Genomic DNA, 14,087 nt, shown 5'->3' with positions numbered 1-14,087 from the left:
CTTGCTCAGCAGGGAGTGTACTTCTCCCTCTGCCTCTCTCCCCACTTGTGCACTCTCTCTCTCTCTCTCAAATAAATAAAATGCTAAAAAAATAAAAATATGTGTCAAATCCAGTCAAAATGGAAGGATGTGAAGGATGGTTAGTTTCCACTACTCAAGCAGGACATTCAGCAATTCAGTTGCCAGATGAGTACTGGTAAGTAGAAATCTGTTATTGGGCCCTTGCATAGCCACCACTAGTAATTTTCCACAACACTTATAGGCCAAAAGAAATACCTAACAGTAGTTTATTAACTACTTAGATCCAAATAATCAATAAGAATCTACATCCTAACAACTCAACCATTTGAAAAAATGATACACATAAACTGAAAAATATTTATAAACACAACTGCTTAATACTTGGACATGTATAATGCTAGACACTGCACAACTTCTCAAAATTGGAATCTGACTGAACATGCCACCCTCCCTTCCTGTTTCACACTAATTTTTGTGCAGTGCTTGATGTATATCACAGCAACTACCAAAAATACAACTTCAGAAAGATATGACAGCATCAAAAGGAACATAGCATGATCTAATGTCAAAACTGTGAACTACCTCTAGCTAGTTCTTTGTGACAGAAGCTGATGTGTTTCCTTTGAAATTCTGAAATATCCCATGGTATTCCTGTGTGTCTGCTATGGTGTTTCAGGGTGCCTCAGTGCATCTGGGAATCAGCACACACGTGTGTATACCCATACACATGCACTCCCTTTCTTCTCTGAGTGGGCCTAGCACCTCCCAGTAGGTTTTGCTGTGATCTAACTCTAGTTATTGGTTTGATGATAGCCAGTAGGGGGAAGAAGAGATTGTATAGTAAAGGCAGCATAGTTTTCATGTAACTACCCTCTAGCTAGGAGAAAAAGGCCACTCTTACAGCCCCAAAGAGCTTGGGGGAACTTGGGATTTCAAGATTTTCAAGTGCATCAACTCAGATGTCCCATCCAAAGAGTTGGGGTCCCATTTACTTCTAATCAAAGCAGACAACTGGCATAGAAAACTTGTGAGAATTCAACATACCTTAGAGTTCTGCTACTCTTAAAAATTGTCTTGAGCCTAACCTTTAGCCTTTTCTTTCCTCCTACTAAGGATGAGTTTCTTTACACAATGCTAAAGAAATCACCCAACTTTTTCATTTTGCCCCCAGTTACTTTCACCCTTTCATTGTCTTTCTCCAATCTATCAACATCACGTATCAACAACCATCTGATTACACTGGCCTTACAATTAATAACTTCCTGAACCTCTCAAAAGCATAAAATATTTGTACTCTCTGGTGCATTCCCTTTTACAGGAATTTCATTCCAAGTCACCACTACTCAAAGTATTAACAACTGCACAGCCACGGTGTATGCCAAGGATTATTAGCATCACTGCTCCATCTACAACCCACAGTGGGGTTCTCAATGTCAACCAGACAGCAGATAATCCAGCTCCAAAATCCCATTTTATTTATTTATTTATTTTTAAAGACTTTATTTATTTATTTACAGGCAGAGATCACAAGTAGGCAGAGGCAGGTAGAGAGAGAGGAGGAAGCAGGTTCCCCGCTGAGCAGAGAGTCCGATGTGGGGCTCAATCCCAGGACCCAGAGACCATGACCTGAGCCGAAGGCAGAGGCTTTAACCCACTGAGCCACCCAGGCGCCCCCAAAATCCCATTTTAAAGTCTACTTCCTCAGACCATTCCTAGCACCACAACTGTTTTGGGTAAAGCTCCACAGGAAACAGACTCTGAAATTGTGTTCTGTGTACCAGAGGTTTACCAGTGTAAACTCTGAACCAACAACTGTAGAAGAATGAAGGAAGTAAGATTGAATTGTAATGCAGTCACACAAAGGACTGAGCCAATCCCATGTGGAGCTCTGGCACTGGGAGTGGATCTTCAAGGTTGTCCTACCCTAGGGTAAAAGAGCCAAACATTTATATCCCTAAAGACAACAGGCATTGGATGCAGGTTGATGCTGAAGAGGAGGCATGACTTTGAGAGAAGCAGTTCTGCAGGTCCAGGGAATGCCTGGAATGGGACTCGGCTGCAATTGGTTTTAGGTGCCAGTATTCCCAACAGCTAGGGGAACTCGTACCTGAACAGAGGGATCTGGGTGGTGAACCAAGCAGCCACTAATGGAGTATTACACTAATTTGGCTAATGATGGGGGAGAATTAAGCCATTTGCCCTGCCTTCTTAGGAGGAAACACAGTCCATCCCCAGTTGATGAGAGAAAACTCTTCTTTGCAGAGGAGTACCAGCTAATAAATATAGAAAAAATAACAGAACTATTAAAATCATCATTTTGAAACCCCTAATGAAATAACTGACTCAGACAAACATTATCAAAGAATGCTAAAACCATTAGGTGAAAGATATTCAGTGTACTGGAGTTATGAACCATCATTACCTGCTTATTGCACAAGAAAAAAGGATACATTTACAGAGGAGAGATCTGGCGGGTACCACCTTACCCAAGTAAATAGACTGAGCATTAGTAAACAGTGGCACAACCTAAAAACATATGGATGGGCTGCAATATGGAGTATTCAGCACTATATGCAAAATATTCTAGCTAAAAAATGTTTAACCCAAACCTAATGAAGCCTTAAATCCTAACTCTCATTTACAAGAAATATAGGGATAAAAGACATGGAGACTAACAGTATCTGGGGTCCTGCCTTTAAAGAGGTAGATTTATAAGACATTATAGAAAACGTAAAATAAGAGTGACAGAAAACTGATCTGTGGTGGCCAAGGGCTAGGAATAGGAGGGAACTAACCGAAGAAACTTTTTGGAGTGATGGAAATGTTCTATACTTGACTGTGGTGATGGTTCTAAGACCCTTCAAATGAACATTTTAAAAGGGTGAATTTTATTATATGTAAATTAAGCCCTGAATAACCTGAATCCTCTTCAGAAAACCTGTAAATTTTTTAATTAAGAAGAGTATTCTGACTATTCTGTTGATTTTTAAAACAAAGATCTTAAAATACAAAAGCATTTTTAAATTAAAATTTTCATTTTATTTTTAAGGCTGATCACAAGATTTTCTCTTATCTTAAGCTAGGACTAATTTATCTCATGTCTACCTACCAATATGCCAACAGAGCAGTTTTTGCCTTAAAATGTATTTATATAGGATTCCACAATTAGAGCTATATCAAACACATTATTACCTAATCACAAATATAGATATACAAACTCTAATTCAATCTCACATCACTTACTAAAGTACTCCTACAATAATGTTTCTTTATAGTTCAAAACCATCAGGGTCTACTGTATAAAATCTAATTTTTAGCTTGCTGTTCAAGCTTGCTGTTCAAAGTCTCCATTCCCATTATGAATTACCACTACTGTCCCTCCTAACACCTACATGATCCCATTAACAGAGTTCTTAACATTACCTGCACATAAACTATGCTTTCTCACTTTTTGCTCATGCTTTCATGCCAGACCAGAATGCCATTTCCTGTAACACTTTTATAAGAACCTGCCTTTGTATTTTTCACCATTACCCAGATAATAAACTCAGGTATAGAAACTATGCCTTATAAATCTTTATAGGGCCAATGGTTAGCACCAAGTAGTAATCCGTGAACCTTTGTTGGATTAATTGACTACTTAACCTCTTAAAACCAAAATCCCAAGTATGTGAGATAAAGTAGCTGAAGTAACTAAGTGGGTTTAGCTTAGAGAAGAAAAGCAATTCCCTATTTTGACCATAATCTCCTCTACTGTTTCCACTTTGTTCTTCTACCACTTCAACCCACATCCCCTGACTCCTCTTTATCTCTCAGTCTAACAGTTCCTTCCTTGCTGTTACTTTCCTTTTTACCAAATGGTCAATGTCACCAAAACTTTCACTTTCTTTTTTCCTTTGACCTCCAGTCACACTAACCTTGAGCTAACTCACCCAACAGTTTTTCCCATTTCTTTGTTGAGTGAAAAAACTTATAATATCATGCTGACTAGAATTTTAAATATATAATTTTAATAAAAACAATAGCAGCAGCAGCTGACATATAGTGAGTACTTACCCTGTACAGGCACAATATCCTTTAAAAAACCCTATAAGGTTACAAGTAAAGAAACAGACAGAGAAATGCTAATTAATTTGCCCAACTTAGAAAAAGGTAGAACTGGGATTTGAACTAAGGCAGTCTGCCTTTAAGGCAGATTTAGCGACTGACCTATAAGCCTTCCCAAATGCAATGCTATATTACCATCCACACTCAGAATTGATCAGACATTCCTTTACTGATTTCTACTCCAATCCCCTTCCCCAAGTTAATGTTCTAATTTTGATCGGTTCATTCATACAAAAATACATTTACTGAGTCACTGAATAAACGAAATCATTATTCTCACATTCATCACAGTCACTGAGACCAAAAATAAGAGTAAGACATGATATTTGCCTTTTAAGTGCTCAAATGCCATCTGCCCCCTCACTCTCAGCAGTAATCAATAATATTTAGTAGCACTTAATTTGCCAAGCGTTTTAGATATATGAATTCATTTAATCTACACAGCAATCCTCATTATCATTATCCCCTTTCTACATATAAGTGAGGCATAAACAAACGTGAAATAAAAAGTGGGGCTACACCAAAATAAAAAGCTTTGGACAGCAAAGGAAACTATCAATAAAATGAAAAGGCAAACTACAAAATATGAGGAAAAAATGTAATAAAATATTACCATATATCTGGTAAGAGGTTAATACCCAAAATATATAAGGAACTCATACATTACAAAAGCAAAAACAAATACTAATAACCATTCAATTAAAAATGGACAGAGGACCTGAAACGACATTTTTCCAAAGAAGGCATACAGATGGCCAACAGGCACATTAAAAGATATTCAGTATCACTAATCATTAGGGAAATGCAAATCAAGACCACAATGAGATGACTAACTCACACCTGCTAGAATGACTGTGATAAAAAAGACAAGAAATAACAAGTATTGGCAAAAATGTAGAGAAAAGGGAACGCTGTGCACTGTTGATGGAAATGCAAATGGGTAAAGCTGCTATGGAAAACAGTATAGAGGTTCCTCAAAAATTGAAAAATAGAACTACCATATGATCCAGCAATTCCACTTCAGGGTATTTATCCAAAGGATATGAAAACACTCACTCAAAAAGATATCTGCATTCCATGTTCACCGCAGCATTATTTACAACAGCCAAGAAATGGAAGCAAACTAAGTGTCCACCAATAGATGAATGGATAAGGAAAATGTGGTATGCGTATATGTACATATATATATATACACATATGTATACATTCACAGAGACAGAATATTATCCAGCCATTAAAAAGGAAATCTTGCCATTTATAAAACCAGATGAATCCTGAAGACATTACCCTCATTGAAATAAGTCAGACAAAACCAAATACCATAAAATCTTACCTATATATGAAATCTGAAGCAAAACAAAAAACCTGAACTCATGACACAGAGAACAGACTCGTAGCTGCTAGAGGTGGGAGGTGGGGGTGGATAAAATGGGTATAGGTGGTCAAAAGATAAGGTTATAAAATTAAAAAATCATGGGATGTAATGTACAACATAGTGACTATCAGTAATACTGTATTGTTTATCTGTAAGTTGCTGAGAGTAAATCTAAGAGTTCTCATCACAAGAAAACAATAGTTGTAACTGTGGTGATGGATGTTTACACTTATTACAGTGATTTCACAATATATACAAAAATGTAATTATTATGTGATAAACATGAAACTAATATAATGTTATATGCTAATTATATAACAATAAAAAATTTTTTCAAAATCTTGAAGCAAGTAAATTATATAATATATCCAAAGTCACACATCTAAAAAGTGGTAGAGCCAGGACTGAAAAACCAGTCTAGTTTCAGAGTCTAAGCTCTTAACCACCTCACCAAAATGCCGTCAAAATCACTGACTCCATTAGGCTTGCATCCCTCAACTACTCTACAGAACATATAAAATATAATCCACAGTAATTAATTTATTCAACACCGACATAACCCATTTGCCTTATTTTTTGTCCCTTGAACACAAGCTTGTTCCCACCTCAGAGCCTTTATAATTTCTTAAAACACTCTTCCTCTAGATCTGCCTTTCCATCATTATGATTCAACTTAAATCTCAAGACCTGCCCTGAACACCCTACCTAAAATAGCTCCCCCACTATAAATCATCTATCACATATAATTGGTTTTCTTTCTTTCATAGTTACTTATCACTACCTGAAACAATCAGTTGTCTATTTCTCCCCACTAGAGCAGAAGTTCCAAGAGAGTAGAGATCTTGTCTATTTTTCTCACTGGTACATCTTCAGCACATAAAACAGAGCCTGGCACACACCAGACTGTTGGTATTTACAGAATGGATGCCAAAACCTGTGCTATACATTGGGATTACTAAAATGAATAGGATAGAGTTCTTAGCCTCAATAAACTCCAGTCTTTATAGTTAACTCCTCCCTTTCTAAATTAGAGGAAGACTAGCCCTTAATTTTTTTCAATGGCTAACTTCTCCACCAATATCTTAAACCTGTCTCTGAGATCTCTTTGACTTCTCTCCATTAATTATCCCCTCTCCCACCTCTTTAATTTCTCCTTCTCCGCTTACTGAACATTTCCCACCCACTCTCCCATATTTGAATATCCTTCCCTCAATCCTGCAACTGCCCGTTACCCCAACATCTCTCAATGACTCCTCACATCTCTCTATGACCACTTCCTCAAAAGATACCCAGTGACGGGGAAAGTGTTCTCACTTTTTAAGTATTTAACACTGCTGAGGACTTTTAATCCACTTTCTTAAGACCAGAGGTGCCACTGTCTCACAGCTGTCTTCTTTTTTCTCTTTTTTTCAGCTTCCTTCACTATTTCCTCTCTCTCACACCTTTAAATTGGAAGCTCACTAGAGCTTCATCTTCTATTCTGGCTCTATTCTCTGTCTTTAAAGATCTCATCTTCTCTTCTAACCCAACTAGTGCCCCCATTCAAATAATTGTACCATTCATTCACAACCTAAATCCAAGCTCCACTTGCCATGTCATATTTAACAAAAATGTGATTGAATTCTTATGCAAATTCCCAATAAAAAATAGTCGCAGGCTCACTTAGATAAAATAATGCAAACTAGAATAAGCAATAATGTTCTGAATGAGCACTAGAAGGCAGTAATACACACCTTAAGCTGGTTTCCATGACTACTTCTTAAAATATGTGAACTAATTCTTCATTAATTGTAATTGACAGGCTGTACAAAAATGGATCAATGACCAAAAATCACTAATAAATGTTATATACGTGATTAATCTATATGAATTTTGTCTAAAACTGTTATAATATATAATATATATATATAATATAGCTCTAGATACACAAAACTGTATTACTACACAAGTATACTAATAGAAAGTTAATATAGGAATGCCAGTCACAAATTATAAGCCTGGAACAATATACATAATAAATTAAAGTTCGAGAGGGGTTTGTAAAGATGTACCTAAAGTGCCATAATTCAGAAACTCACAGCTCAAAATTATAACTATCAGAGCAAACTGTCTAATGAGGTTTTGTGCTATTTTCAAAAACATGAGCAAGAAATCAGTTTGTGCCACTATGGCCTTCAGTTTAGATAGCAAAAGGTCATTATATATATTTATACCCAAATGATAAACTGCCCAATCCTGTAAACAATTACCCATAAAAAGTGTGAACAAAGCTCCTTCTTAACACCTCTGCAATGGGTAAGAGCCCCAGTACACAATGGTAAACTACAAATACCTGACTTAACAGCATAAGCCCTTTCATAATTAAAGGACATCTTATTACTGCCTAATACACTGCACATTCAATAAGTACAAGTAAACTCTGGAACTTATTGACAAAATACTACTATGCTTTCCCCATGTGTTGCAAGAAGCTGTGAGAAAAAAAGATGAAGGAAACTCCCAATTACCACTGTCAAAGCCAAGCTGGTGAAACAAGTCAGTCATCATCCTTCAGGGTATGTGGCATGTAGGGACAAGGAAAAGAAAACAATAGGAGAACCCTCAGCAAAAAGACACCCACATTTTAAGAAAAAGAAAATGAAAGTGATTAACATCTCTTTATATCAAGGAAGCTTAAGATACAGTGAGCCTAGGAAGAGATTGTAGGAGCTACTCAAATTTTCTAGTTGGTGGAAGCTAAACACTGTAAGCAGTCATATTTAGAAATTCTACAGCTTTCCCCCTTTCCCCACAAAACCCCTTCACCCTCTTCTACTCTAAAGTCTATAAATAATAGGGGAAATAGAACATAAGATGAAAGGAAATGGCTGATAGGACATCAGAACTCAAGTGCAGCTGCAATCACATCTCTAGAATACCAAAATGTCCAGTTGTTACCAAAGTACAGCTCTAAAAATCTCTACTAGACACCGTTTCACATCCACATAAATCTCCTTCTGCATCTCCTTTGCATAAATCTCTTAAACTCCGTGCCTTATCCAACGGCACGATTATTTAAAACTCATCCAATATATGACACCATCCTTAACCTATACCATTGCTCCCCTTAAGTGAAAGGTAGATTTTTGGGGGGTGGAAAGTGGAGGATGGAATATCACTGGGGGGTGGGGGGGGGTAGTTGGTAGAATACGTACAAATACCATTGCGGCAGAGGTACTGGAACGCCACTTCCTTCACCACTCTTGCAAATTCTCTCCGTGCAATGCCCTCTTAGCCTCTACCAATCCCTCCTCCCTCCTCAACAATACACACACACACGTGTCGTAACCGACCGGCACCATCACCTTTTCTAACATCACATGCTACCTCCCACTCTCACTAACCCCCCACAAAGACAGTCACACACACGGCAGAAATTGTTGCCACCGCACCCTATCTCAGTAAGTGCTTCCACCACCCAGCATCAAGCCCTTGTAGAAAGACAACTCAGTAAACAGGTACGCAGACACACATACATGCATGCACGTACACACACACACACACACACGAACGCACACACATGCGGCATGTGGCCCAAGCAAGGGCACTGGAGACGCACCTGGAGGCTGGGTGTCCAGCGTTGCTGCCCCCCTGGTCCCTGTCACTGAGCGCAGCTGTGTAAATCCTCCGATAGCGGTCGGCCAGGGCCCGGCCTGACAGCAGCAGCTGGTAGTGACCCCGGGAGTCCGCGGCCGGCAGCCCCAGCCCCAGCCCCGCCGCAGCCACGGAGCCCTCGGGAACCGGCATGAACAGCGCCCCCGGCGCCGAGGAGGAAGAGATGGTGGCGGCTGGGAAGAATCCGTCCCCGCCGGGCCCCGAGGAGGCGGCGGCGGGGGAGGCAGTCGCTGAGCACATCATCATCCTCGCCGCCGCCGCCGCCGCCGCCACCGCTGCCTCGTCCCTGCGGGCCGGGCAAGCAGACACGCGCGCGCACACAGCCCTTTTCCAACGACGACGGCTCTGGCAGCGGCCTCTCGTTCCCGCAGCAGGGCACTACAAAGACGGCGTCCTCCTCCTCCTCCTCGGTCTTCTCTTTCTCCCCCCTGCGCCGCCCTCGCCGCTACTGGGACCGCTCATCTAACCCCGCCACCTCGGGAGTGTGAGGAGGAGGCGGTGCCGCCGCTGCCGCCGCCGCCACCGCTGCCACCGCCGGGGTTACCCGCAATGGGAAGCTGCTGTCCGCACTGGGCATGCGCCACTCCTTGCACATGCTCAGTAACTCCAGCCCTTTTCCCTCCCCACCCCCCTCTCGCCACCACTCCCTCAGCCTCAGGGCTTTGGGTGTGGGGCGTTTGAGTGGTGCGGAATCCGAAAGAAATCCACCTCTCCGTGTTTTACTAGCAGCTTGAGGAAGCGTAGGGAAAGTGCTGGGAAGGCTGTCAGCTACAGACTCTTGGCTTCAGGTAATGGGGTTCCCCTCAGGTGGGAGAACTTGGACTTGAAAGAGGGAATGTCCTCCCCGCTGGAGAATGAGTGTTACGCACCCTCCTGATACTTTTTCTCAAAGTGTGCACTCCCAACATGAAGATTTTCTGAGAAGAGTGCTGGCTAATTCAGAATCACAGGCAGAGAAGACCAGCCAAATTAGAAGTATCAGTGGTGATCCTATTTTAGATGTTTTATCATTGGGATTAAAATCCTTTTAATTTCGAAAAACAGGTAGTAAGCTAGTGCATTTTTTTCCCTATGAAAGTAGAATTCACAGATTAAAAAAGTAGAATTTGCAGACAAGTCACATTTCCTAAATTCTTTTTCTCAACATTTACCACAGAGCCAAACCTTAGTGCAGTAGTACTTTTCTTACATACTACGTTGACCTCACACTCTTCTTTAGAATGCACTCTTATCTCCTGACAGCGGTCACTCAATGGCTTATCTTTTTCTGCCCAGACTTACGTTACTAGAGATAATTCCTGAATCTGACCTGAAGCTGTTAATTGTGACTATGTGTGACATCTGAAAACGTCATATCTACCAAAGATCTTAACATTTTATCTCTTAAAATGTAACATTTGCTGAGTCTCTTGCGCCAAGCTATTCTACTAACCCTGTATAAATAACTGCGCTAGAAATGCATGTGCCAATGAACCTTGATTCCTAAGTTTTTCCTATTTGACTCTCAATTTGAAGAGTCTGCTCAGTTTATACTCTTGACAAAATAACTTCCTAATCCTATCATTCCCAGGACTATTTTCTTTATCCACTTACTGGCTCTTAAAAAGGGGGGGGGGTATTTATTTATTGGGGGAGGGCTTGCTTGCTTGTATGCACGGGGAAGGCCGGATGCTCCTAGAAACCCAGAACCCCTGAGACCTTGGCCTGAGTGGAAACCATGAGTCCACTGCTCCACCCACTGAACCACCCAAGTGGTTCACCCAAGCGCCTCTCTATTTACTAGCCCTTTCCACAAGTGTACTTTTCAAAAAACAAAACAAAACAAAACAAAAAAAACAACCAAAACCTTGGTTAGTGTTTTGGAAAGTATAAACAAGGAGGGGAGAAATAAATTAATTCTAGCTTTTGCTGGAAGAGAGTGCTAAAGCAGTGCATTTTACCTGGGGCTTTAACGTATGAATGTCATTTTCATTAAAAAAAAAAAAATGATAGCTACAAGTGGGATAATAGAAACATAGGGACAAGGGTGCCTGGGTGGCTCTGGGTTGAACCTCTGTCTTTGGTTCAGGTCATGATCTCAGGATCCTGGGATTGAGCCCCACATCAGGCTCTCTGAGCCTGCTTCCCTCTCTCTCTCTGCCTGCCTACTTGTGATCTCTCTCTCTCTCTCTCTCTCTCTCTCTGTGTGTCTGTGTGTGTCAAATGAATAAATAAATTCTTAAAAAAAAAAAAAAAAAGACCATAGGGCCAAAGGACTGGCATGGGAAGTCATGATATTTTAGCACTGTGAATAGCCCTGTTAAACAGGTTTTGTACTGGTTTTCTCAACTATGAGCTCATAAACAAGAGCTTCTTATTTATCTTTGTGTCTTCCTCAATCCCTAGTCTAGAAACTGGCACATAGTAGGTCACCAGTAATTGTTTGTTAAACTAAATTCCCGTCCTGATGCTTCAGCACAGTTAAAAACCTCAGCGTTGGACAGGAAGCACCCCCACCCCCCCCAAAAAAGAGAAGATATTGAGACAGTGAAATGCTAGGACAGTTAAAGACCCCAATGAGTAGAAGCTGCAAGGGCTCATTACTGTTGATCAACCAGCCAGGTAGCCAACAGGCTCTGACAATCCAGAATTTAGATTCTGACTGCTATTTGTATGTCTTTGGGTAAACTTCATCCTCGGAATAATGGTCAAAGGGCATTGCATGGGATTGCAGAAAAACTTCAAACATCTAGGATGTCCACCTTGGCACATGGCTTTTCTCGAATTGTAATACACAGAACAGAACACTAGACTTTTCCGTGAGGACGGAACGGTGGCTGTGTCAGTTCCCCCACTACATTCTCAGCTCCTAGCACAGGCTCTATCTAGCCTTAAGCAGGAGGGAACCAAATATTGGGTGAATGAATTAATGAAGGTCGCCTGCAAAAAGAAGCATTTCCAGTCCGGGTTTAGGGAGTGGCTTGCTCAGTCACAGCGCTCTTGGAGTTTCTAGTGGGGATAGAATCCAGCGGCGGCATGGTTCTCAGAGTTCTTCCCACCCCTTAATTTCGCTTCGGCTTTGACCTCGCGCTTCAGTCTCAGCCAGGCCCCTTCCAGGGCCTTCTGGGTACGCGCAAAACCCGGTAACTGGATAATTTCCTGCGAAACCCGTTGTCATTGAGCGGTGCAACTAGGCGTGCGCGGAGTCGCACACATGCTCACTTAGGTGGCGGAGAGTGGCGTTTCTGTAGCGGTTGGCCGCATTTCCTTCCACGGCAGCAGCAAGGGCTGCTCTACCCTAAATTGATAGCCAATGCAGTTTTTTCTCCTCCGCCGCCTCTCTTTCCTGCCCGGGCACTGCGCGCTCCCTGGGCACTGCTACAGCTACTGCCCTGGCAGCTGGGCATTGGGAAGGTTCCCTTGGGTTGGCGGGGAATCGGGCGCATGCCGGGAACGAAAGTCACCCTTAATTCCATTGCCAAGGGGATTTGAGGGGAAGGTGGTCCCCAAGGTAATGCGCGAGAGCCACCTGAGCCGTCGCTGCAGACGGGGGATGTGGGTTTCTCGTCGCGTGCAAAGCAGGAGTCCCCTCCTGTCAATCCTGCGCGTACTACTACTGAATACCTCATACTGCCTCTGTGGTGGGCGTGGGAATGGGGGGCCCTTGTTAGTCAAGAATATGCAGAATGAAAGAATATAAAGAGATTTGCTTCTGTTTTTCCAGCCCCACTGAGTGCGGCCCCAGTACTTTCGGCGCTGCCATCTTAGCTTTATCTTCTGGCCAGGCTGGGCGTGTGTGTGCCTTTGGTTCGGAGGGAGGGTGCAGGGAGCCCTGGGCGGGTTGGGTGTCAGAATTGGCTAGACAAGACTTAAGGACACAATCGCCCGTAAAGAATAACCTGGAACTCAGGCAAATCCTGACTTTGCCCATTTTATAACGAAATTTTAAAATAAAACACATGCGTAGTATTTTTTAGTCTGTGGATGATAATCATGTTCATTTCTCAAAAGCATCTCTCCTCAATGATTGTGTAAGACTATGGCTTCATCTTTCATAGGTATAATCACAGATTTGGTCTCTCTTTTCGACTTGAAATTGCAAACCTGGGCGTACAATTTTCTAAACTCTTCAGATTTGTATTTTATGTACTCTGTATCTTTAAGGATATGTTTTTTGTTTTTGTTTTGTTTTGTTTTGTTTTTAAGGAAGCCTTCAACACTGATGTAGTAAATAACAGACAGAAACCATAAAGTGTATGTAAGAGGGCAATGATTAATGTTGTTAGTTTCATTTAAAAGGTTAACATTGTACTAAAGCTATAAGATTACAAACACGGGAAGCACTTTTGTTATGAGGAACATCAAGATTGCTGAAAATGCTGTGGTCAAGTCAAGAGTCAGGGTTGTTTCCCAAATTTGTACAACAGTGTTGGGACATTTAAAAACAAAATTGGTAGCTGAGACCATTTTTAAGACCAAACTTAGTAGCTGAGAACAATTTAGAAGGAAAAAAATGCTCAAGCTTGAATAGTGAGGAAGTATTTCACTCTTCGGTAAGCTTCCCTTAAGGACCATGATTCTACATTCTTGACAAAATGACCATAGGCACTTAAAATGAAAATTGCTTTTTGTACTATATTTAATACTCCAAAATAAACAGAAAAAAAATTAAACATGGCAATTTAAACTCTTTTACACAAAAATTACATATTGGCTTCCCTAGATATCATGACCTCTTGCTTTAAATAAATGTTGTTTTTAGAGCTTTGGAAAATTCCATAATTTGTAGGTATGAAGAAATAATGCTTTTTTCTTTTTATTCATCTTAGTTTTTAAAGATACAAATTTTATGTCTTCCTATAAATAAAAAATTTAGATTCTAGGGGGCTTGAGGTAAATATGGATGTTGTCAGCCCTGAAAAATTATTCTAAATGTGAAGATATTCTTTAA

General features: G+C 40.9%; 2 protein-coding genes across 12 annotated transcripts in view; one reads left to right on the top strand and one right to left on the bottom strand.

Annotated features, from left to right (window-relative positions):
• Positions 1 to 9,734, bottom strand: part of MYCBP2 (MYC binding protein 2) — a 272,995-nt gene extending 263,261 nt beyond the window's left edge. For all 11 annotated transcript variants that reach the window (XM_013057218.2, XM_013057219.2, XM_013057220.2 and 8 more), the window contains exon 1: positions 9,102 to 9,734. In XM_013057218.2, coding sequence (XP_012912672.1) covers positions 9,102 to 9,403 — 302 coding nt within the window. In that variant the 5' untranslated portion in view covers positions 9,404 to 9,734. The remainder of the gene's footprint in view (positions 1 to 9,101) is intronic.
• A 55-nt stretch (positions 9,735 to 9,789) lies between these two features.
• SCEL (sciellin) overlaps positions 9,790 to 14,087 on the top strand; it is a 323,748-nt gene continuing 319,450 nt past the window's right edge. Inside the window, exon 1 of the mRNA XM_045070864.1 lies at positions 9,790 to 9,945. The gene's annotated coding sequence lies outside the window, so the exon portion shown is untranslated. The remainder of the gene's footprint in view (positions 9,946 to 14,087) is intronic.

The sequence above is a fragment of the Mustela putorius genome, unplaced genomic scaffold, assembly GCF_011764305.1.
Source record: "Mustela putorius furo isolate JIRA1106 unplaced genomic scaffold, ASM1176430v1.1 tig00003974_pilon_pilon_pilon, whole genome shotgun sequence".
In the NCBI taxonomy this organism is placed as follows: domain Eukaryota; kingdom Metazoa; phylum Chordata; class Mammalia; order Carnivora; family Mustelidae; genus Mustela; species Mustela putorius.
This window is presented reverse-complemented; position numbering and strand designations above follow the sequence as displayed.